The 25476-nt window shown below is 46.3% G+C and overlaps 1 protein-coding gene across 1 annotated transcript in view; it reads left to right on the top strand.

Moving 5' to 3' along the window:
* Positions 1-25476, top strand: part of LOC123484134 (lysyl oxidase homolog 4-like) — a 57858-nt gene that overhangs the window by 18053 nt on the left and 14329 nt on the right. The window contains exons 7-11 of the mRNA XM_045214155.1: positions 2200-2377; positions 10093-10247; positions 10443-10610; positions 11085-11247; positions 11919-12162. Of these exons, the coding sequence (XP_045070090.1) occupies positions 2200-2377; positions 10093-10247; positions 10443-10610; positions 11085-11247; positions 11919-12162 (908 nt within the window). The remainder of the gene's footprint in view (positions 1-2199; positions 2378-10092; positions 10248-10442; positions 10611-11084; positions 11248-11918; positions 12163-25476) is intronic.

Below are 25476 nucleotides of genomic sequence, written 5' to 3' on the forward strand. Positions count from 1 at the left end.
CTGGCCTTGGAAGAGTGGCGCCATTGGCTTGAGGGGGCTCAGCACCCTTTCCAGGTTCTCACAGACCACAAGAACCTGGAATATCTCCAACAGGCTAAAGCGGATGAACCCTCGGCAAGCACGATGGTCCCTTTTCTTTAATCGATTCCAGTTCATCCTGACTTACCGACCTGGCACCAAGAACGTCAAGCCGGATGCTCTGTCTCGAGTCTATTCTCCCGAGGTACAAGAGAAGCCCTTGGCATCGATTATTCCGAGGTCTAGGATCGTCGCACCTCTTCAGTGGGAACTAGAAAGAGGGGTACGAGAAGCTCTTGCCCATGAGCCCGATCCAGGCGGTGGTCCTGCCGGTCGCCTGTACGTTCCTCTCTCGGTTCGGGCCCGCGTCTTGCAGTGGGGTCATGAGTCGCCCTTGACATGCCATCCTGGCAGTGCTCGCACACTGGAGTTCCTCCGGCCGGCGGTTTTGGTGGCCGTCCATCAAGAAGGACGTGCAGGTCTATGTTGAGGCCTGCCCTGTGTGCAACCAGGGAAAGTCGACACGCCAGCGACCCCAGGGACTGCTCCATCCCTTACCTGTTCCTCGAAGGCCATGGTCACACCTTTCTCTGGACTTTGTTACGGGACTTCCTCTATCCCAGGGCAACACCGTCATCCTTGTGGTGGTAGACCGTTTCTCTAAGGCTGCCCGGTTTATTCCCCTGCCCAAGCTGCCCTCGGCTAAGGAGACTGCGGAGCTCCTCATGAACCATGTCTTCCGGATATTTGGCATTCCCCTGGACGTGGTCTCTGACCGAGGTCCCCAATTCGTCCCGGTTTTGGGGGGCCTTCTGCAGGCTTATTGGGGCCACAGCCAGCCTATCGTCAGGATTCCATCCAGAGTCTAATGGCCAAACGGAACGGATTAATCAGGATCTGGAGACCACCCTGCGGTGTATGGCGGCCAGTAATCCCACGTCTTGGGCCACCTATATCATTTGGGCTGAATATGCCCACAACACCCTCCAGTCCTCAGCCACCGGATTGTCCCCCTTCGAATGCCAGTTCGGTTACAACCCTCCTTTGTTTCCAGAGGAAGAGGCGCAAGTTGGTGTTCCCTCGGCCCAGCGCTTTGTCCAACGCTGTAGGCGGACCTGGAAGAAGGCCAGGTGTACCCTCCTTCGGACCTCCCAGAGATACCAAAGTCAGGCTAATCGCCACCGCCGGACGGCCCCTAGTTTCCGAGCTGGTCAGAGAGTTTGGTTGGCCACTAAGAACTTGCCCCTCCGGGTCGAATCCAAGAAGCTTTCCCAGAGATACATCGGCCCTTTCCGCATTTCTAGAAAGGTTAACCCTGTGTCGTATCGTTTAGTTCTGCCTCGCTCCCTTAGAGTTAACCCCACTTTCCATGTTTCACTCCTTAAACCTGTCTTGTCTTCTCCTTTTGCCCCCCACACAGACCCCCGCCACCTCCCAGGATCATAGACGGCCAGCCAGCCTACACAGTCCGCCGGATACTGGACTCCCGGAGGGTCCAGAACTCTCTGCAGTATCTGGTGGACTGGGAGGGCTACGGGCCAGAAGGAGCGCTCCTGGGTTCCGGCCAGGGACATCCTGGACCCAGGGTTGATCCGAGATTTTCGCACCCTGGGGCCAGGGTGTTCTGGAAGGAACGTCAGGAGTCGTTCCTAGAGGAGGGGGTCCTGTCAGCTTCCTGCTTCCCCTGTTTGTCTCCTGGCCTCTAGAGGTCAGCTGTGTTCCCCCTTTGCCTTAGTTTTTCCTCATGTGTCCTAATTAGCTTATCTATGTCACCTGTGCCTTGTTTCCCCTTGAGTATTTTAGCTGTGTGTTTTCCCCTGGTTTCTCACTTGGTTATTGCGTCCTGTCTATGTGTCTCCTGCTTTGTCCCACCGTATCAGTCCTAGTAAGTTATTCGAAGTTATCTTTTGTTTGTTTTTCTCCCCTCGGGGAGTTGTTTTGTTTTGCCTCCTGTTTTGAACATTAAATCTACTTACCTGGAGTTTTGCCTGGGGTGTTTCATTTGGGTCCTACAACATCTCCTCTGTGGCAAGGGGTAGTACCCCCAGCTCTACACATTTGAGACCGGAGTTCTAGCCCGGCTTGTGACACTCTCTCTCTCTCTCTCTCTCTCTCTCTCTCTCTCTCGCTTTCTCTCTCTCTCCGTCTCTCTCTGTCTCTCTCCGTGCCTGTAATCTCTAGCCGGTGCGTCTGAAGGCTGGCCCCAGGCTGGGTGAGGGCCGTGTGGAGGTGCTGAAGGAGGGGAAGTGGGGGACCATCGTAGACCACCTGTGGGACCGCAACTCAGCCAGCGTGGTGTGCAGGGAGCTGGGCTTCGGAACCGCCAAGGAGGCCCTCACTGGAGCTTACATGGGACAAGGTAGGCTAGGACTCTCTATCTGTTATTCCCTTTCTTGTTGTCTGACTCTGTGTCTGTCCTACAGGGGTCAAGATTAGACTGTTATTCTCTCTGGCAAAGGAAAAAATTCCCCCCGGTTGTGTCACGTGAACATCCAGCCCTGTCTGTTTCATCCAGGGTCTTATGCACCTGAGGGAACACACCCATGATAAAGCTGTGTGTATGTGTCTATGTCTGTCCTGGCTTAGGTCACAGGAACAGTGTATCCTGAGTACCTTAGACTGTTTAAAATTCCATGCGAATCAGATGGAATTTTCCTGCCGTGCTTAGGACTTATCTTAGGACTCACGCCCGTCTGCCGCTGAATGGTCTGATACAGAAAGACAGACAGAGGAAATGTACAGAGAATAAGTGTTTTTATGTACTGTAGTTTGGTAAGCACAAAAGAGAGACATGTTCTGTTGAATAACATGTCATTTTCGCGCAATAGTCTCAATAAGTGCAGTAAATGCAGTCAATAAACACTGGTTTAAATATAGAATTGACAATAAATATTTTTAGATAAATAAACAACGCTATAATTAACGTTAGCACATGCCAATCAAGCAGACAGATAAAAATGCAAGACTTTTTAGGGAGCTGGAAACGGGATGATTCTGGTGACATAGTTAGTGAGAATAGCCCAAATAGATAGTTAGTGGTTAGAAGGGAAACCCTAGGATTTTCCTCTCTTTGAAATGAAGCGTGGTTTAGGGAACTTAATTAAACGTGGTTTAGGGAACATTAATGGTGTTTTTCTTTCCGTGGGATGTCTCCATGTTGAGCTGTTTAATCCTATTCGAAGTCCATTCAATCATCAAGTAGGCCTTTTCGCTTCGCCAAGCCTGAGCAGTAAAAAGTCATATACAGTGGGGAGAACAAGTATTTGATACACTGCTGATTTTGCAGGTTTTCCTACTTACAAAGCATGTAGAGGTCTGTAATTTTTATCATAGGTACACTTCAACTGTGAGAGACAGAATCTAAAACAAAAATCCAGAAAATCACATTGTATGATTTTTAAGTAATTCATTTGCATTTTATTGCATGACATAAGTATTTGATACATCAGAAAAGCAGAACTTAATATTTGGTACAGAAACCTTTGTTTGCAATTACAGAGATCATACGTTTCCTGTAGGTCTTGACCAGGTTTGCACACACTGCAGCAGGGATTTTGGCCCACTCTTCTATACAGACCTTCTCCAGATCCTTCAGGTTTCAGGGCTGTCGCTGGGCAATACGGACTTTCAGCTCCCTCCAAAGATTTTCTATTGTGTTCAGGTCTGGAGACTGGCTAGGCCACTCCAGGACCTTGAGATGCTTCTTACGGAGCCACTCCTTAGTTGCCCTGGCTGTGTGTTTCGGGTCGTTGTCATGCTGGAAGACCCAGCCACGACCCATCTTCAATGCTCTTACTGAGGGAAGGAGGTTGTTGGCCAAGATCTCGCGATACATGGCTCCATCCATCCTCCCCTCAATACGGTGCAGTCGTCCTGTCCCCTTTGCAGAAAAGCATCCCCAAAGAATGATGTTTCGACCTCCATGGTTCACGGTTGGGATGGTGTTCTTGGTGTTGTACTCATCCTTCTTCTTCTTCCAAACATGGCGAGTGGAGTTTAGACCAAAAAGCTATATTTTTGTCTCATCAGACCACATTACTTTCTCCCATTCCTCCTCTGGATCATCCAGATGGTCATTGGCAAACTTCAGACGGGCCTGGACATGCGCTGGCTTGAGCAGAGGGACCTTGCATGCGCTGCAGGATTTTAATCCATGTTACTAATGGTTTTCTTTGAGACTGTGGTACCAGCTCTCTTCAGGTCATTGACCAGGTCCTGCCGTGTAGTTCTGGGCTGATCCCTCACCTTCCTCATGATCATTGATGCCCCACGAGGTGAGATCTTGCATGGAGCCCCAGACCGAGGGTGATTGACCATCATCTTGAACTTCTTCCATTTTCTAATAATTGCGCCAACAGTTGTTGCCTTCTCACCAAGCTGCTTTCCTATTGTCCTGTAGCCCATCCCAGCCTTGTGCAGGTCTACAATTTTATCCCTGATGTGCTTACACAGCTCTCTGGTCTTGGCCATTGTGGAGAGGTTGGAGTCTGTTTGATTGAGTGTGTGGACAGGTGTCTTTTATGCAGGTAACGAGTTCAAACAGGTGCAGTTAATACAGGTAATGAGTGGAGAACAGGAGGGCTTCTTAAATAAAAACTAACAGGTCTGTGAGAGCCGGAATTCTTACTGGTTGGTAGGTGATCAAATACTTATGTCATGCAATAAAATGCAAATGAATTACTTAAAAATCATACAATGTGATTTTCTGGATTTTTATTTTAGATTCCGTCTCTCACAGTTGAAGTGTACCTATGATAAAAATTACAGACCTCTACATGCTTTGTAAGTAGGAAAACCTGCAAAATCGGCAGTGTATCAAATACTTGTTCTCCCCATTGTAGGTCTGTCATTGTGGGTCTGCCATATAGGTCTGCCTGTGTGGGTGTGCTATATATAGTAGGTCTGCCTGTGTGGGTGTGCCATATATAGTAGGTCTGCCTGTGTGTCTTTCAGCCATAGAGTCTATGTGACATTTCTCAGTCACCTTGCCTGTCCTGAATTAGTAGCTTTTGGATGGGGCTTTTTGGTGCACGTGAGCTACTTGACACACATATAGCTCTGTGTGAGTGAGTGAAAGAGTTTATTTTTGTGATATCCAATTGGTAGTTACGATCTTGTCTCATCGCTGCAACTCCCCAACGGGCTCGGGAGAGACGATGGTCGAGACATGCGTCCCCCAAAACATGACCCGCCAAGCCGTGTTGCTTCTTAATACACTGCTCGATTAACCCGGAAGCCAGCCGCACCAATGTTTCGGAGGAAAGCTTGCAGGCACCCGGCCCGCCACAAGGAGTCGCTAGAGCGCGATTAGCCAAGGAAAGCACCCCAGACAAACAAGGAAGGCGCTAGGCCAACCCCAGGCTGTAGTGACGCCTCAGCACTGTGATGCAATGCCTTAGACTGCTGCGCCACTCGGGAGGCCCCCATTACTTAATACTTTAAAGTCAATCTAACATTTAATAAATAGGTTGTTATTACTTTTACATCTTTACTTAAAATAATAAAGTAGTAGTCAGACATTGATATTTGAGTAAAAAACTATTGATATACAGTTGAAGTCGGAAGTTTACATACACCTTAGCCAAATATATTTTAAATCAGTTTTTCACAATTTCTGGCATTTAATCCTAGTGAAAATGCCCTGTCTTATGTCAGTTAGGATCACCACTTTATTTTAAGAATGTGAAATGTCAGAATAATAGATAATGATTTATTTCAGCTTTTATTTCTTTCATCACATTCCCAGTGGGTCAGACGTTTACATACACTCAATTAGTATTTGGTAGCATTGCCTTAAAATTATTTAACTTGCGTCAAACGTTTCGGGTAGCCTTCCACAAGCTTCCCACAATAAGTTGGGTGAATTTTGGCCCATTCCTCCTGACAGAGCTGGTGTAACTGAGTCAGGTTTGTAGGCCTCCTTGCTCGCACACACTTTTTCAGTTCTGCCCACACATTTTCTATAGGGTTGAGGTCGGGTTTTTGTGATGGCCACTCCAATACATACTCTTTGTTGTCCTTAAGCCATTTTGCCACAACTTTGGAAGTATGCTTGTGGCCATTGTCCATTTGGAAGACCCATTTGCGACCAAGCTTTAACTTCTTGACTGATGTCTTGAGATGTTGCTTCAATATATCCACATCATTTTCCTTCCTCATGATGCCATCTATTTTGTGAAGTGCACCAGTCCCTCCTGCAGCAAAGCACCCCCACAGCATGATGCTGCCACCCCTGTGCTTCACGGTTGGGATGGTGTTCTTCGGCTTGCAAGCCCCCCACCCCCTTTTTCCTCCAAACATAACAATGGTCATTATGGCCAAACAGTTCTATTTTTGTTTCATCAGACCAGAGGACATTTCTCCAAAAAGTATGATCTTTGTCCCCATGTGCAGTTGCAAACCGTAGTCTGGCTTTTTTATGGCAGTTTTGGAGCAGTGGCTTCTTCCTTGCTAAGCGGCCTTTCAGGTTATGTCGATATAGGACTAGTTTTACTGTGGATATAAATACTTTTTTACCTGTTTTCTCCAGCATCTTCACAAGGTCCTTTGCTGTTGTTCTGGGATTGATTTGCACCTTTCGCACCAAAGTACGTTCATCTCTAGGAGACAGAACGCGTCTCCTTCCTGAGCAGTATGACGGCTGCGTGGTCCCATGGTGTTTATACTTGCTTACTATTGTTTGTACAGATGAACGTGGTACCTTCAGGCGTTTGGAAATTGCTCTCATGGATGAACCAGACTTGTGGAGGTCTACAATTTTTTTGGCTGATTTCTTTTGATTTTCCCATGATGTCAAGCAAAGAGGCACTGAGTTTGAAGGTAGGCCTTGAAATACATCCACAGGTACACCTCCAATTGACTCAAATAATGTAAATTAGCCTATCAGAAGCTTCTAAAGCCATGATATAATTTTCTGGAATTTTCCAAGCTGTTTAAAAGCACAGTCAACTTAGTGTATGTACACTTCTGACCCACTGGAATTGTGATACAGTGAATTATAAGTGAAATAATCTGTCTGTAAACAATTGTTGGAAAGATTACTGAAACCAACGTCTAAACTCATCAGCTGCCATTTGAACTCTCAACATCATCATCATCATCATCATTGTCCTCCTCCTCATCATCATCATCGTCGTCATCGTCACCATCATCATCATCATTGTCGTCGTCAGGGTCTATTTCCAAATCTGACCAATGCTATATTATTATTTCTACCACTATATGTAATTGACTCTGTGAGGTGGTATACGTCCACAGTTGTGTGTGTGCCCCCCCGTGTTAGTGTGTGTTTACAGTATGTGCATGATTCTTCTTCTTTCTCAGGATCCATTTCGTACCCGCCTATTTTTCTCAGAACTACTGCCCAAATCAGCTAAAATGTCATTTTTTCAATGTAGATCCACAATCCACAGAAGCTGTGTTGGTCCTGATAAGTTAACTGTGGTTGTTCTGATCTACCTACTCAGTGGTATTTTATGTGGTATTCACACTGATAAAGAGGTTTGGGTCAGGAAGTGGGTTTTGTTTAGCCTATTTAGTGTGGGTGGATGTACAGTGGGAAAAAAAGTATTTAGCCAGCCACCAATTGTGCAAGTTCTCCCACTTAAAAAGATGAGAGAGGCCTGTAATTTTCATCATAGGTACACGTCAACTATGACAGACAAATTGAGAAGAAAAAAAAAATCACATTGTAGGATTTTTTATGAATTTATTTGCTAATTATGGTGGAAAATAAGTATTTGGTCACCTACAAACAAGCACGATTTCTGGCTCTCACAGACCTGTAACTTCTTCTTTAAGAGGCTCCTCTGTCCTCCACTCGTTACCTGTATTAATGGCACCTGTCCACAACCTCAAACAGTCACACTCCAAACTCCACTATGGCCAAGACCAAAGAGCTGTCAAAGGACACCAGAAACAAAATTGTAGACCTGCACCAGGCTGGGAAGACTGAATCTGCAATAGGTAAGCAGCTTGGTTTGAAGAAATCAACTGTGGGAGCAATTATTAGGAAATGGAAGACATACAAGACCACTGATAATCTCCCTCGATCTGGGGCTCCACGCAAGATCTCACCCCGTGGGGTCAAAATGATCACAAGAACGGTGAGCAAAAATCCCAGAACCACACGGGGGGGACCTAGTGAATGACCTGCAGAGAGCTGGGACCAAAGTAACAAAGCCTACCATCAGTAACACACTACGCCGCAAGATTTTGAGTGAAAACCTCCTTCCATCAGCAAGGGCATTGAAGATGAAACGTGGCTGGGTCTTTCAGCATGACAATGATCCCAAACACACCGCCCGGGCAACGAAGGAGTGGCTTCGTAAGACGCATTTCAAGGTCCTGGAGTGGCCTAGCCAGTCTCCAGATCTCAACCCCATAGAAAATCTTTGGAGGGAGTTGAAAGTCTGTGTTGCCCAGCGACAGCCCCAAAACCTCACTGCTCTATAGGAGATCTGCGTGGAGGAATGGGCCAAAATACCAGCAACAGTGTGTGAAAACCTTGTGAAGACTTACAGAAAACGTTTGACCTGTGTCATTGCCAACAAAGGGTATATAACAAAGTATTGAGAAACTTTTGTTATTGACCAAATACTTATTTTCCACCATAATTTGCAAATAAATTCATTAAAAATCCTACAATGTGATTTTCTGGAATTTCTTTCTCATTTTGTCTGTCATAGTTGACGTGTACCTATGATGAATATTACAGGCCTCTCTCGTCTTTTTAAGTGGGAGAACTTGCACAATTGGTGGCTGACTAAATACTTTTTTCCCCCACTGTATACCCAGTCATACCCAGTCATTGTGAACAATATGGATGGAGGCCTACAATCTATCATTATAGATAACCAACATACTGTAGAAGACCAAGATAGACCTGCAATCAACAACCAACTCTCTCTCTCTCTCTCACACTCACTCAGTCACTCACTCACTCTCTCTCTCTCTCTCTCTCTCTCTTGCTCTCTGTTTTTGTAGTCAGAATCACCACTGTGTGTTATTTTTGTGGTGACTCGATATCCTCCAAGCTTACACATTCTCTTTTCGTTTTTCTAAATATTGTTAAAAACAATGCCAAGCCCTCTCCTCGATGCACTTCTCTCAATGTTACTCTTTCCACACTTTTCAATCCCTCAACCTACTGTCTGAATTTGAATACTTTTCCCACACACTTGACAAGTTGTTTTACAATTAGAAGCACCAATCTATGAACTAAAGTGTTACCATATTGTATATCCTGGTTCAGCTTTGGCTCTTACATGTTTTCTCTGCTGATTTGGGGGTTGTAGCAGATGGTAGCATTACACACACGTCATCTTCTTGAGAAGCACTGGCTGGGTGGCAAAATGTACAAAATGGTGGTAATGATGTGTGTCTGATCTCTGGAGTACATGGAGTACTGCCATGTTATCTCCTCTGGCAGGCAGGCAGGCAGGCAGGCAGGCAGGCAGGCAGGCAGGCAGGCAGGCAGGCAGGCAGGCAGGCAGGCAGGCAGGCAGGCAGGCAGGCAGGCAGGCAGGCAGGCAGACAGACAGACAGGCAGGCAGGCAGGCAGGCAGGCAGGCAGGCAGGCAGGCAGGCAGGCAGGCAGGCAGGCAGGCAGGCAGGCAGGCAGGCAGGCAGGCAGGCAGGCAGGCAGGCAGGCAGACAGACAGACAGACAGACAGACAGACAGACAGACAGACAGACAGACAGACAGACAGACAGACAGACAGTACCTATAGGAAACTTTTTGTTGATGTGGTGCTGTTGCGGTGCGGAAGGCACAATCGATTCACACACAAATAAATGGCTGAGATCATTATCTGTTTATCCCTCTTCAACCTCAGAGCTTTCACTGCTATGTATGTGTGTGTATGATTGCACTGCGATGCCCTAGGTTAAGTATCCACATGAAATATAGAGAGAAGATTGGTGTGTTCATTCTCTCTCTCTCTCTCGCTCTCTCTCTCTCTCTCTCTCTCTCTCTCTCTCTCTCTCTCTCTCTCTCTCTCTCTCTCTCTCTCTCTCTCTCTCTCTCTCTCTCTCTCTCTCTCTCTCTCTCTCTCTCTCTCTCTCTCTCTCTAGGTACTGGTCCTATCCATATAAACAGTGTCCAGTGTTTGGGGACAGAGAAGTCTATCCTAGACTGTAACTTCCAGGATGCCCCTCTATGGACGTTAAAACACACCCAGGACGCCTCAGTACGCTGCAACATCCCCAAGCTTGGCCTGGCCAGCACGGTTAGAACACACTAATTATATTATTGTATACTCATTAGATACATAACTCTAAAGTTACAGGTTTAGAAAATACTGAATTGAAATTGAAATTTATTTTCCCTCCTTCCTCTCCTCTTCCTCTTCCTCATCCTCCTCCTCCTCTTCCTCCTCCTCCTGCTCCGCCTCCTCCTAACCTCCTTCCTCCTCTTACCCCAGGTGCGGTTGACGGGAGGCAGGGAGCCAGGTGAGGGCCGTGTGGAGGTACTGATGGATGTAGGGGGTAGTAAGAGATGGGGGTCAGTCTGCAGTGAGAACTGGGGGATCAACGAAGCCATGGTGGTCTGTCGACAGCTGGGTCTGGGGTTCGCATCCCGAGCACACCAGGTACGGAAACACACATATGAAACCCTATTCTCTCTATAGTGCACTACTTATGGCCAGAGCCCTTTGGGGATTTACCCCTATCCTCCCTGACTTCCTGACTTTCTCACCATTCAACTCACTGAGTCTCCCTGAGTCCTCAAACCTAAACACTCACCAGATAGCTGAAATACTCAGTAACACTTTCTTAAGGAATAAGGCCCTAGAGGGTGTGATATATTGGCCAATATACCACAGCTAAGGGCTTTTCTTACGCCTGATGCAAAGCGGAGTGCCTGTGTACAGCTCTTAGCCATGGTATATTGGCCATATACAACAAACCACCGAGGTACTTCATGTACAGTAGTCACACTCTCTCTCTCTCTCTCTCTCTCTCTCTCTCTCTCTCTCTCTCTCTCTCTCTCTCTCGCTCTCTCGCTCTCTCGCTCTCTCTCTCTCTCGCTCTCTCGCTCTCTCGCTCTCTCGCTCTCTCTCTAGGAGACGTGGTATTGGGCTGGGGATCCTAATGCAGCAGAGTTGGTGTTGAGTGGAACCCACTGTGTCGGAACTGAGCTGTCAATCCAACAGTGTCGCCGTAACAACCACCTCCACTGTCCCCGAGGGGGCGGGACTAAGGCTGCAGGGGTCACCTGTTCAGAGAGTGAGTCATCACAGCACACCTGTTCCACCTGGCTATATCTCTACACCTGTTCCACCAGGCTATATCTCTACACCTGTTCCACCAGGCTATATCTCTACACCTGTTCCACCAGGCTATATCTCTACACCTGTTCCACCTGGCTAGATCTCTACACCTGTTCCACCAGGCTAGATCTCTACACCTGTTCCACCAGGCTATATCTCTACACCTGTTCCACCAGGCTATATCTCTACACCTGTTCCACCAGGCTATATCTCTACACCTGTTCCACCAGGCTATATCTCTACACCTGTGTCATCTTAAGAGATCTTGCCCAGGGTTCTGTTCAAAGATCACGAAATGGGAGAAAACAGTTTGAAACTGAAGTACCTGAAAATGTTTTCTCTTTTTTGCTTTCTGAACGTGAACTCTGATTGATCTCTGTTCAATCAATGAATACAATGTATTTTATAATGCCCTTTTTACATCAGCAGTTGTCACAAAGTGCTTTACAGATACCCAGCCTAAAACCTCAACCAGAACCACCTGCATTGCAACTGGTGAACCTTTAACCTACCCCTCCCCGTAGTGGCCCTTGCCCCATTGTTTCATGTAATACTTGGTTACCTGGTTAACCTGTCACCCCAATACATGTTTAAGTTAACCTCTCACCCCTCTCCCCTGCCCTCTAGCTGCCCCTGACTTGGTACTAGATGCCCAACTGGTTCAGGAGACAGCCTACCTGGAGGACCGACCCCTACACCTGCTGACCTGTGCCAACGAGGAGAACTGTCTGTCGTCTTCCGCTGCCAGAATGAACTGGCCCTACGGACACCGCCGCCTGCTACGATTCTCCTCCAGGATCATGAACATGGGACGGGCCGACTTCAGACCTAGGGCTACCAGGGAGTCTTGGACCTGGCACGCATGTCACAGGTAAGGGTTGTTGTAGTTATAGTCTTTGGCATTATGATCATGAGAAAGGCTGACTTCAGTCCTTTGGGCTACCAGGGAGTCTTTGACATGGCACGTGTGTCACAGGTTCTGTGTGGGGGTCAGGGGCTTTGTAGTTCTAGAAGGCCATGTACTTGTTGTTCTGTTTCACTGCATGCAGGGATTGTGGTAGTTGTAGTTTTACTATGCATTGCCATATACTTAGTTTGTAGTAGTTGAAATTCTCTGTTGCCATGCTTGTCATGAGCTGTAGTACTATATCACTGTACTCTATGAAGGGGATGTGGCTGAACTTGCTTGTGTGCAAAGTACTTAAGTAAAAATACTTTAAAGTACTACTTAAGTCGTTTTTTGGGGGTATCTATACTTTACTATTGATCTTTTTGACAACTTTTACTTTTACTTCACTACATTCCTAAATAAAATAATGCACTTTTTACTCCATACATTTTCCCTGACACCCAAAAGTACTCATTACATAGCTCCTGGCTATCCGTAAATTAAAAAAACAAGAATGGTGCCGTCTGGTTTGTTTAATATAAGGAATTTGAAATGATTTATACTTTTACTTTTACTTTTGATACTTAAGTATATTTTAGCAATTACATTTACTTTTTATACTTAATATACCAAATACTTTTAGACTTTACTCAAGTAGTACTTTACTGACTTTCACTTTTACTTGAGTAATTTTTTATTAAGGTATCTTTACTTTTACTCAAGTATGACAATTGGGTACTTTTTCCACCACTGCTTGTGGGTGTAGGAGTTAGGGCGCTTTCACATATCCCCTGTATGACCTGGTTCCTGGAGCGTTAGGAACCCTGATCTGTGCTCTAAAGCAAACGAACCCTGGCTGAAACGAATCCTGGACCTTCCTGAGTAGGGGATCCAAGATCCAGGACCAGAATACAGGTATTGTGACGCGGAAGTGCGAGTCGTGTGGAACTTTTTAAACAAGCTAGCTTGCTAACGTCATGTAGAATGTGCGTCTTGCAAATCACATCCTGAAACAGTTATTTTCAGGTCTTGTGAAAGCAAAACCTATTCTATAGAATTCTCACAAACGCTGCAGGAAACCGAACCAGGGAACTGAATTTCATATGTAAAAACGCCCTTAGTAACAGTCCCTTAGTTACAGTCGAAGGGAGGCTGTTGGAGTCCTAGATTAATACAGTCAGCTTGTTGTTGTTAGATGTGTGTGTCGTCATTATAAGTGGTTGGTAGTGGAAGTTGTGGATTTGGATGACCATGTTACATGTAAATGGTTGTGAGTTACATTACCTCAAGGAGTTATGGAAACCAGCACCACAGATTCCATTTTACAGCTGTAATGGCCCTTGTGGGACATAATTGTTCTGTGTGGGATGAATAAGGTCTTATTGACTTGAACTGAATTGAATTGAGTTAGTTACAGGTTAGAAAGCATATAAAAGTATGACCTCATTGTCATTAAGGACAATAAATGCTGTTTGGATAGAAACATACTTACAGAAACTAATGGTTCACAGTTATAATTGTAATGGTTTAGCAGATAATAAGAAAAGACGATCAGTATTTACTTGCTAAAAGAGAAGGAATATTATATCTATTGTTTACAGGAAACTCATTCAACAATTTTAGATGAAGTTGTGGGGAAAAAGGACTGGACAAAGAAATTCAAAAGGGGTGATGATATTAATCAACAGTAATTTTGATCCGAATGTGCAAATTGTCCAAACAGATCCTCAAGGTAGATGGATGATTTTAAATATGTTATTGGACCATAAACAGATATGGCTAATTAACCTATACGGTCCAAATAATGATGATCCACGCTTCTTTGAAAATATATATAATAATTTCTCAACCCTACAAACAATACAAGACTCTATTATTATGGTGGGAGATTATAATACGGTTTTAAATACCTCTATGGACCGTAAAGGAAATCACACTACAAACTATCACTCTCATGCACTTAAGGATATCACGAATGTCATGGATATATTGGAACTAGTGGATATACAGTGGGGAAAAAAAGTATTTAGTCAGCCACCAATTGTGCAAGTTCTCCCACTTAAAAAAGATGAGAGAGGCCTGTAATTTTCATCATAGTTACACGTCAACTATGACAGACAAAATGAGGAAAAAAATCCAGAAAATCACATTGTAGGATTTTTAATGAATTTATTTGCAAATTATGGTGGAAAATAAGTATTTGGTCAATAACAAAAGTTTCTCAATACTTTGTTATATACCCTTTGTTGGCAATGACACAGGTCAAACGTTTTCTGTAAGTCTTCACAAGGTTTTCACACACTGTTGCTGGTATTTTGGCCCATTCCTCCATGCAGATCTCTAGAGCAGTGATGTTTTGGGGCTGTCGCTGGGCAACACGGACTTTCAACTCCCTCCAAAGATTTTCTATGGGGTTGAGATCTGGAGACTGGCTAGGCCACTCCAGGACCTTGAAATGCTTCTTACGAAGCCACTCCTTCGTTGCCCGGGCGGTGTGTTTGGGATCATTGTCATGCTGAAAGACCCAGCCACGTTTCATCTTCAATGCCCTTGCTGATGGAAGGAGGTTTTCACTCAAAAAAGGTATGGTGTTCTTTGGAATCAACTCAGCATTCTTTGTCCTCCAAACACGACGAGTTGAGTTTTTACCAAAAAGTTATATTTTGGTTTCATCTGACCATATGACATTCTCCCAATCCTCTTCTGGATCATCCAAATGCACTCTAGCAAACTTCAGACGGGCCTGGACATGTACTGGCTTAAGCAGGGGGACACGTCTCGCACTGCAGGATTTGAGTCCCTGGCGGCGTAGTGTGTTACTGATGGTAGGCTTTGTTACTTTGGTCCCAGCTCTCTGCAGGTCATTCACTAGGTCCCCCCGTGTGGTTCTGGGATTTTTGCTCACCGTTCTTGTGATCATTTTGACCCCACGGGGTGAGATCTTGCGTGGAGCCCCAGATCGAGGGAGATTATCAGTGGTCTTGTATGTCTTCCATTTCCTAATAATTGCTCCCACAGTTGATTTCTTCAAACCAAGCTGCTTACCTATTGCAGATTCAGTCTTCCCAGCCTGGTGCAGGTCTACAATTTTGTTTCTGGTGTCCTTTGACGGCTCTTTGGTCTTGGCCATAGTGGAGTTTGGAGTGTGACCGTTTGAGGTTGTGGACAGGTGTCTTTTATACTGATAACAAGTTCAAACAGGTGCCATTAATATAGGTAACGAGTGGAGGACAGAGGAGCCTCTTAAAGAAGAAGTTACAGGTCTGTGAGAGCTAGAAATCTTGCTTGTTTGTAGGTGACCAAATACTTATTATTGCCAATGAAATGTTAGCTGTTAAAATCATATCCAACAATGACATTAAGGGGTTAGAAATCCAGGGCTTAAAAACAAAGTTGTCATTGTACGCTGATGATTTATGTTTTCTTTTAAATCCACAATTTGGATCCCTCCACAGCCTCATAGAGGATCTAGATACTTTTTCTAACCTCTCTGGATTAAAACCAAATTATGATAAGTGTGCCATATTACGTATTGGATCACAAAGAAATACAACTTTTACATTACCGTGGACATTACAATGGTCTGACGGGGATGTGGACATACTCGGTATACATATCCCGAAAGAAAGAAATGATCTCACTCCAATACAATTTAATAAGATAAGATCTTGCTACCATGGAAAGGGAAATACCTGTCTATTTGTGGAAAAATCATCCTGATTAACTCTTTAGTCATATCCCAGTTGACCTATTTGCTTAAGGTCTTGCCTACACCTAGCGACCTGTTTTTAAAATTACACTACCGTTCAAAAGTTTGGGGTCACTTAGAAATGTCCTTGTTTTCGAAAGAAAAGCATTTTTTTTGTCCATTAAAATAACATCAAATTGATCAGAAATACAGTGTAGACATTGTTAATGTTGTAAATGGCTATTGTAGCTGGAAACGGCTGATTTTTAATGGAATATCTACATAGGCGTACAGAGGCTCTCACAGACCTGTAACTTCTTCTTTAAGAGGCTCCTCTGTCCTCCACTCGTTACCTGTATTAATGGCACCTGTTTGAACTTGTTATCAGTATAAAAGACACCTGTCCACAACCTCAAACAGTCACACTCCAAACTCCACTATGGCCAAGACCAAAGAGCTGTCAAAGGACACCAGAAACAAAATTGTAGACCTGCACTAGGCTGGGAAGACTGAATCTGCAATAGGTAAGCAGCTTGGTTTGAAGAAATCAACTGTGGGAGCAATTATTAGGAAATGGAAGACATACAAGAACACTGATAATCTCCCTCGATCTGGGCCTCCACGCAAGATCTCACCCGTGGGGTCAAAATGATCACAAGAACGGTGAGCAAAAATCCCACAACCACACGGGGGAACTAGTGAATGACCTGCAGAGAGCTGGGACCAAAGTAACAAAGCCTACCATCAGTAACACACTACGCCGCCAGGGACTCAAATCCTGCAGTGCCAGACGTGTCCCCCTGCTTAAGCCAGTACATGTCCAGGCCCGTCTGAAGTTTGCTAGAGTGCATTTGGATGATCCAGAAGAGGATTGGGAGAATGTCATATGGTCAGATGAAACCAAAATAGAACTTTTTGGTAAAAACTCAACTCGTCGTGTTTGGAGGACAAAGAATGCTGAGTTGCATCCAAAGAACACCATACCTACTGTGAAGCATGGGGGTGGAAACATCATGCTTTGGGGCTGTTTTTCTGCAAAGGGACCAGGACGACTGATCTGTGTAAAGGAAAGAATGAATGGGGCCATGTATCGTGAGATTTTGAGTGAAAACCTCCTTCAATCAGCAAGGGCATTGAAGATGAAACGTGGCTGGGTCTTTCAGCATGACAATGATCCCAAACACACCGCCCGGGCAAGAAGGAGTGGCTTCGTAAGAAGCATTTCAAGGTCCTGGAGTGGCCTAGCCAGTCTCCAGATCTCAACCCCATAGAAAATCTTTGGAGGGAGTTGAAAGTCCGTTTTGCCCAGCGACAGCCCCAAAACATCACTGCTCTAGAGGAGATCTGCATGGAGGAATGGGCCAAAATACCAGCAACAGTGTGTGAAAACCTTGTGAAGACTTACAGAAAACGTTTGACCTGTGTCATTGCCAACAAAGGGTATATAACAAAGTATTGAGAAACTTTTGTTATTGACCAAATACTTATATTCCACCATAATTTGCAAATAAATTCATTAAAAATCCTACAATGTGATTTTCTGGAATTTTTTTCCTCAATTTGTCTGGCATAGTTGACGTGTACCTATGATGAAAATTACAGGCCTCTCTCATCTTTTTAAGTGGGAGAACTTGCACAATTGGTGGCTGTCTAAATATTTTTTTCCCCCACTGTATATTACTCTTACAGTTTCCACGTAGGCGAGGATATTGGAAATTTAATCAAAGCCTATTGGATGCTATCTATTTTTTTTACTAGGACAGAATAATTTATAACTGACTTTTCCTGACATAACATAGTTACAGCAGATCCCCTTATTGTATGGGACACTTTTACATTTGCTTTTAGAGGCCATGCAATTCAGTACTCATCTCTAAAACTAAAACAATTTAGTTCAAAAGAGTCCATATTAACAAAGGAAATGGAAGGACTAACAGTACAGATAAATAGCAATACAAACTGTACCATAGAGCCTCAGAATAAGTTAGAAGAAAAACTAAAATAAATGGAGGAACATATTCAAGAAAGATCAAGTATAATATGTTATTAAAAAGAATGCGAATTGGATGGAATTTGGGGAAAAATGCACCAAATTCTATTTCAATCTTCAACATAGAAATGCTACCAAAAATAATTTACTAAAACTTGTTACAAATGACAGTCACCCATGATTCACCAAATGATATTTTGAAAGAGGAGAAAAGTACTTTAAGCATATGTTTCCGTTTCAGTTTCCTCCATCTCCACTAACCGAAGCTAATTGTATGGATTTTTTTTCTATTAATAATGTTAAATGAACAGCTGTACAGAAAGACTCATGTAAAGGCCAAATTACAGAGGAGGAACTTCTCGATGCAATTAAAGCCTTTAAATCCGGGAAAAATCTAAAAGGTATTGTTGGATATTATTAATCCTAATCAGACAGGTTTTTTACATGGACGATACATTGGAGATAATATAAGAAAAGTACTGGAAACAATAGAACACTATGAAAAATCAGGAAAACCAGGCCTGGTTTTCATAGCTGACTTTGTAAAGGTATTTGATAAAGTATGACTGGAGTTTATATATAAATTCCATGAATATTTCAATTTTGGATAATCTCTTAAAATGGGTTAAAATGATGTATAGTAACCCTAGGTGTAAAATAGTAAATAATGGCTACTTCTCAGAAAGTTGAAAACTGTTAAGAGGAGTAAAACAAGGTTGTCCACTATCGGCATATCTATTTATTATTGCCAATGAAATGTTAGCTGTTAAAATCAGATCCAACAATGACATTAAGGGGTTAGAAATCCAGGGCTTAAAAACAAAGGTGTCATTGTACGCTGATGATTTATGTTTTCTTTTAAATCCACCATTTGGATCCCTCCACAGCCTCATAGAGGATCTAGATACTTTTTCTAACCTCTCTGGATGTCACGGTTTACTATGCCAGAACCCAGAAGCAGACCAGGACAAGGTACGTTGAGAGAAAGGTGAGTGTTTATTTAATAGATTCCGAGTGAGGCTGAATAATCCAGGGAACAGAGCGGGTGGCGTGGATGGGTTGTTGAGGGTGCAGTGGTTGGTCCGGTACTGGCTCGGGCAGCCGCCGACCATCAGGCAGAGGTTGGGTGAAGGTTCCGGTGAGAACTGCAGACAGAACAAAAACGGAGGTCAGTACACAGCAAGTCACAAGGTGCAAAACAACAAAACTAACACTAATGGCTCAGAGGCTGATACGCTGACAACATACTGTTCATAGCTAACGATCCGGCAGGAACTGGATGTTAGGCCAGAGCCTAAGAAGGGTGATGATCAGGACCAGGTGTGCAGATTGCTGATGGGATGCAGGTGCGGAAACAAGAGCGCTCCCCGGAGCGTTCCCGAACCCTCGGGAAACTGGAGATTACGAACCGGAACACTAGTCACCAGACAGGACCCGACTCAGACAGTCGGGATCGTTACAGTACCCCCTCCGGCGAACGCCACCGGGCGGACTCCCGGAGCGCCAGGATGGAGGCGGTAGAAGTCACTGATGAGGTCCGCATCTAGGACCTGTCGCCGCGGAATCCAACTCCTCTCTTCAGGGCCATACCCCTCCCAGTCCACGAGATACTGGAAACCCCGGCCCCGCCGTCTGGAATCCATGATGCGACGCACCGTGTAGGCAGGACCACCTCCAATCATCCGAGGAGGAGGAGGAGGAGGCGGAGGAGGCAACAGAGGACTGAGGAAGACAGGCTTGAGGCAGGAGACATGAAAGGTGGGATGGACTCTGAGCGTCCTCGGTAGTTTGAGTCGAACTGCCACTGGATTGATCACCTTCTCCACCACAAACGGACCAATGAACTTTGGTAACAACTTCCTAGACTCAGTCCGTAACGGAAGATCCCGTGTGGCCAACCAAACCCTATCTCCGATGGTATAGGTGGGAGCGGGGATCCGGCGGCGCATTCGCCTGGAGCTGATACCGGTCCGAAACTCTAAGGAGTGCCTTTCTGGCCCGATGCCAGGTCCGGTGGCAACGACGAATATGGGCCTGAACAGAAGGCACTGAGAGCTCCTTCTCCTGAGAAGGAAACAGGGGAGGTTGGTAGCCATACAGGCACTGGAAGGGAGACATCCCAGTGGCAGATGTAGGAAGAGTATTGTGGGCATACTCAACCCAAGGCAACTGAGAGACCCAGGAGGTGGGGTTGGAAGAGACCAGACAGCGTAGCGTGGATTCCCTCTTCTGGTTGGCTCTCTCCGCCTGACCATTGGATTGGGGGTGAAAACCAGATGTGAGACTGACTGTAGCTCCAATGGCCAAACAGAAGGACTTCCAGACAGCAGAGGTAAACTGAGGGCCACGGTCGGAAACGATATCACTGGGCAAACCGTGGACCCTGAAAACCTCCCTAACCAGGATCTCGGACGTCTCCGAGGCAGAGGGAAGCTTGGCAATAGGCACAAAGTGGGCGAACTTGCTGAATCTGTCCACGATAGTCAGAACGACCGTGTTCCCCTCAGAAGCGGGCAACCCAGTGACGAAGTCCAGGGCCAGATGCGACCATGGTCGCCGGGGAATAGGAAGGGGGTGAAGTAGTCCAGAGCTGGGCCGATTGGTACTCTTATTCTGCGCACACACTGGACAGGCAGCAACAAAACCCCGAGTATCCTCGGCCATGGCAGGCCACCAAAAACGTCTGCGAAGAAACGCCATTGTCCGAGCCACGCCAGGGTGACAAGCCATCTTGCTGGCGTGGGACCATTTGAGGACAGCAGGACGAACCGACTCAGGCACAAACAACCGACCGGGTGGACCGTTACCGGGACCGGGCTGAGTCCGAGGGCCGCCAGCACCTCCTCCTCAATCTTCCACATAACTGCTCCCACGACGCAGTTCCGGGGGAGGATTGTCTCGGTCTTGGACCCACTCTCCTCCGTCTTGGAGAACATCCGGGACAAGGCGTCCGCCTTGCCGTTCTTAGATCCAGGTCGGAACGTCAGGGCAAACTTGAATCGTCCGAAAAACAACGCCCACCTGGCCTGGCGGGAGTTGAGACGTTTAGCCGATTGCACGTAAGCAAGATTCTTGTGGTCAGTCCAGACAATAAACGGTTGCTCCGCCCCTCCAACCAGTGGCGCCACTCCTCCAAGGCAAGTTTCACCGCGAGAAGCTCCCGGTTACCCACATCGTAATTCCTCTCCGCAGGCGAAAGGCGACGGAGTAGTAGGCGCAGGGATGGAGTTTACTGTCCGTGGAGCATCGCTGCGACAGGATGGCGCCAACTCCCACATCAGACGCGTCCACTTCAACGGCGAACTGACGGGCCGTGTCCGGTTGAGAGAGAATCGGTGCGTTGGTGAATCGCCTCTTCAAATCCAGAAACGCTCGATCCGCCTCCGGATTCCACTTGAAGGTCCTGATACTGGAAGTCAAGGCAGTTAACGGAGCGGCCACACGGCTGTAATCCCGGATGAATCTGCGGTAGAAATTCGCAAACCCCAAAAATCTCTGGAGCTGCAATCTCGTACCGGGCTGGACCCATTCCAGAACCGCTCTAACCTTCTCCTGGTCCATCCTAATCTCTCCCCTGGAGATGATGTACCCGAGAAAGGATGTCGTGTGGGCGTGAAACTCGCACTTCTCGGCCTTCACGAACAGGCGATTCTCCAACAATCGCTGCAGAACCTGCCGGACATGCTGGACGTGGTCGGAAGGTTCCTTCGAGAAGATCAGAATGTCATCCAGGTAAACAAACACAAAGAGACCGATCATATCTCTCAGGACGTCGTTCACCATACTCTGGAATACCGCTGGAGCATTGGTCAGTCCAAACGGCATCACCTGATACTCGGTGACCCATCGGTGTATTGAAACCCGTCAACCACTCGTCCCCCTCTCTGATCCGGACCAGGTGATACGCATTGCGTGGGTCTAGCTTGGTGAACACCGTAGCACCCTGTAAGGAGTCGAAGGCAGAACTCATCAAGGGCAGGGGATACTTGTTCTTGACCGTGATGTCATTCAACCCCCGATAATCAATACACGGTCGAAGAGAGCCATCCTTCTTACCCACAAAGAAGAATCCTGCCCCCAGGGGTGATGACGAGGGACGAACGAGACCAGCAGCTAGGGACTCCTTGATGTAGGTCTCCAACGCCTCACGTTCAGGTCGGGAGATACTGTATAACCTTCCCTTGGGGTAGACAGCTCCAGGGACCAGGTTGATGGCACAATCATATGGTCGGTGGGGAGGGAGTGACAGAGCCTTCTGCTTACTGAAAACCTCCCCAAATCGTGATATGTCTCGGGAACCAGGGACAAATCTGGGGGTTTAGCCTCAATCACCTGACTGGGAACCGAATGGGGGCAGGCAGTCTTGAGACAGTTAGCATGACAATCAAGGCTCCAACTCGTTACCTTGCCCGTCACCCAATCGAACGTGGGATTGTGTTCCTTCAGCCAGGGGTATCCAAGGACCAGAGGAACATGGGAAGACGGCAGAATGAAGAATGAAATCATCTCAGAATGATTCCCCGACAACCGCATCTTAACCCGGTTCAGTCCTCATCGTGATACGTGCCAGACTACTGCCGTTCAGAGTGGTCGCTTCAATGGCTTCCGGCAATTGCTCCTTGGAAAGCCCCAGCTGTTCCACCAACTCGGCATCAAGAAAGCTTCCATCGGCACCTGAATCGATAAAAGCGTTAAGCGCTAAGCTCTGATTCCTGTTCACAAGGGTAGCCGGGAAACGGGGTCTGACAGAGGTACTGAGAGGTTGAAACTGGCTCGCTAAAAGTCCTCCCAACTTTAGCGAGCCGGGCAGTTTGACGACCGCCGGGAACAAGTGGAGATGTAATGTCCCGAGCTACCACAGTAGAGGCAGCAGTTGGTCTTACATCTATGTTGACGCTCCTCCTTGGTTAACCCGTGCCGCCCCCACTTGCATGGGTTCAGAATCGGGAGAGAGGACCTCTCCACTAATCCATTGTGGTGGAGAATGATCGACGTGTTCTGGTCCACCACCCGACCCGACTGGGAACTGAGAAGCTGATCGACTGGACGGACCCCATTGCTTCTCCCTCCTTCGGCTCTCGGACTCGATTATCCACCCGAATAGACAAGGCTACCAAGCTGTCCAGGTCACTAGGCTCCGGATAGGAGATCAACTCATCCTTGAGCTGCTCCGACAGACCCTGGTAAAGGCCGCTTGCAGAGACTCCTCGTTCCACCCACTCTCCACAGCCAACGTCTTGAACTCGATCACGAAGTCGGCCACGCTGCGAGTTCCTTGGCGAAGCGAAAACAGGCGCCTAGCTGCGTCCCTCCCTCGGACGGAATGGTCGAAGAGCTTCCTCATCTCGGCCGTGAACCCCTGGTATGAAGCCATGCAGGGATCCTGTCGTTCCCAAACGGCTGAAGCCCACTCCAGCGCTCGACCACGCAGCAACTCAATCACAAAGGCTATCCTAGCCTTGTCTGTGGCATAAGAGTAGGGTTGTAGATCGAACACTAATCCACACTGCATAAGGAAGGAACGGCATCTTCCCAGCTCCCCCTCATATTTATCCGGCGTCGGAACCTTGGGCTCACGGATGGACACAGCTTCAGAAGCGGCAGGCGAGATGGGTGAAACCGGTAGTGGATCCTCCACCGGACACTTACGTTGGTTCTGGACCTCCGTCAGACCGGTAGAAAGGTTCCGAACTGACAACGCGATCTCCTGTAGTACCGTGCTATGATGGCCCAACATCTTCTCCTGCTGGGTAATAGCATGGCGAACAGAGTCCAGGTCCGCTGGGTTCATTACTGGCGGATCGTTCTGTCACGGTTTACTATGCCAGAACCCAGAAGCAGACCAGGACAAGGTACGTTGAGAGAAAGGTGAGTGTTTATTTAATAGATTCCGAGTGAGGCTGAATAATCCAGGGAACAGAGCGGGTGGCGTGGATGGGTTGTTGAGGGTGCAGTGGTTGGTCCGGTACTGGCTCGGGCAGCCGCCGACCATCAGGCAGAGGTTGGGTGAAGGTTCGGGTGAGAACTGCAGACAGAACAAAAACGGAGGTCAGTACACAGCAAGTCACAAGGTGCAAAACAACAAAACTAACACTAATGGCTCAGAGGCTGATACGCTGACAACATACTGTTCATAGCTAACGATCCGGCAGGAACTGGATGTTAGGCCAGAGCCTAAGAAGGGTGATGATCAGGACCAGGTGTGCAGATTGCTGATGGGATGCAGGTGCGGAAACAAGAGCGCTCCCGGAGCGTTTCGAACCCTCGGGAAACTGGAGATTACGAACCGGAACACTAGTCACCAGACAGGACCCGACTCAGACAGCCGGGATCGTTACACTGGATTAAAACCAAATTATGATAAGTGTGCCATATTACGTATTGGATCACAAAAAAATACAACTTTTACATTACCGTGTAATTTACCAATACAATGGTCTGACGGGGACGTGGACATACTCGGTATACATATCCCGAAAGAAAGAAATGATCTCACTCCAATTCAATTTAATAAGATAAGATCTTGCTACCATGGAAAGGGAAATACCTGTCTATTTGTGGAAAAATCATCCTGATTAACTCTTTAGTCATATCCCAGTTTACCTATTTGCTAAGGTCTTGCCTACACCTAGCGACCTGTTTTTAAAATTACACTACCGTTCAAAAGTTTGGGGTCACTTAGAAATGTCCTTGTTTTCGAAAGAAAAGCATTTTTTTTGTCCATTAAAATAACATCAAATTGATCAGAAATACAGTGTAGACATTGTTAATGTTGTAAATGGCTATTGTAGCTGGAAACGGCTGATTTTTTTATGGAATATCTACATGGCGTACAGAGGCCCATTATCAGCAACCATCAGTCCCGTGTTCCAATGGCACGTTGTGTTTGCTAATCCAAGTTTATCATTTTAAAAGGCTAATTGATCATTAGAAAACCCTTTTGCAATTATGTTAGCACAGCTGAAAACTGTTGTGCTGATTAAATAAGCAATAAAACTGGCCTTCTTGAGACTAGTTGAGTATCTGGAGCATCAGTAATTGTGGGTTCGATTACAGGCTCAAAATGGCCAGAAATAAAGAACTTTCTTCTGAAACTCGTCAGTTTATTCTTGTTCTGAGAAATGAAGGCTATTCCATAGGAGAAATTGCCAAGAAACTGAAGATCTCGTATAACGCTGTGTACCACTCCCTTCACAGAACAGCGCAAACTGGCTCTAACCGGAATAGAAAGAGGAGTGGGAGGCCCCGGTGCACAACTGAGCAAGATGACAAATACATTAAAGTGTCTAGTTTGAGAAACAGGCGACTCACAGGTCCTCAACCAGTAGCTACATTAAATAGTACCCACAAAACACCAGTATAAAACATCAACAGTGAAGAGGCGACTCCGGGATGCTGACCTTCTAGGCAGAGTTGCAAAGAAAAAGACATATCTCAGACTTCCCATCTTAATCTTTTCTTTTTATTGGCCAGTCTGAGATATGGCTTTTTCTTTGTAACTGCCTAGACGGATCACCTCCTTGACCAAGGCCCTTCTCCCCCTATAGCTCAGTTTGGCTGGACGGCCAGCTCTAGAAAGAGTCTTGGTGTTTCCAAACTTCTTCCATTTAAGAATGAT

This window comes from Coregonus clupeaformis, unplaced genomic scaffold (genome assembly GCF_020615455.1).
Source record: "Coregonus clupeaformis isolate EN_2021a unplaced genomic scaffold, ASM2061545v1 scaf0203, whole genome shotgun sequence".
NCBI lineage: Eukaryota > Metazoa > Chordata > Actinopteri > Salmoniformes > Salmonidae > Coregonus > Coregonus clupeaformis.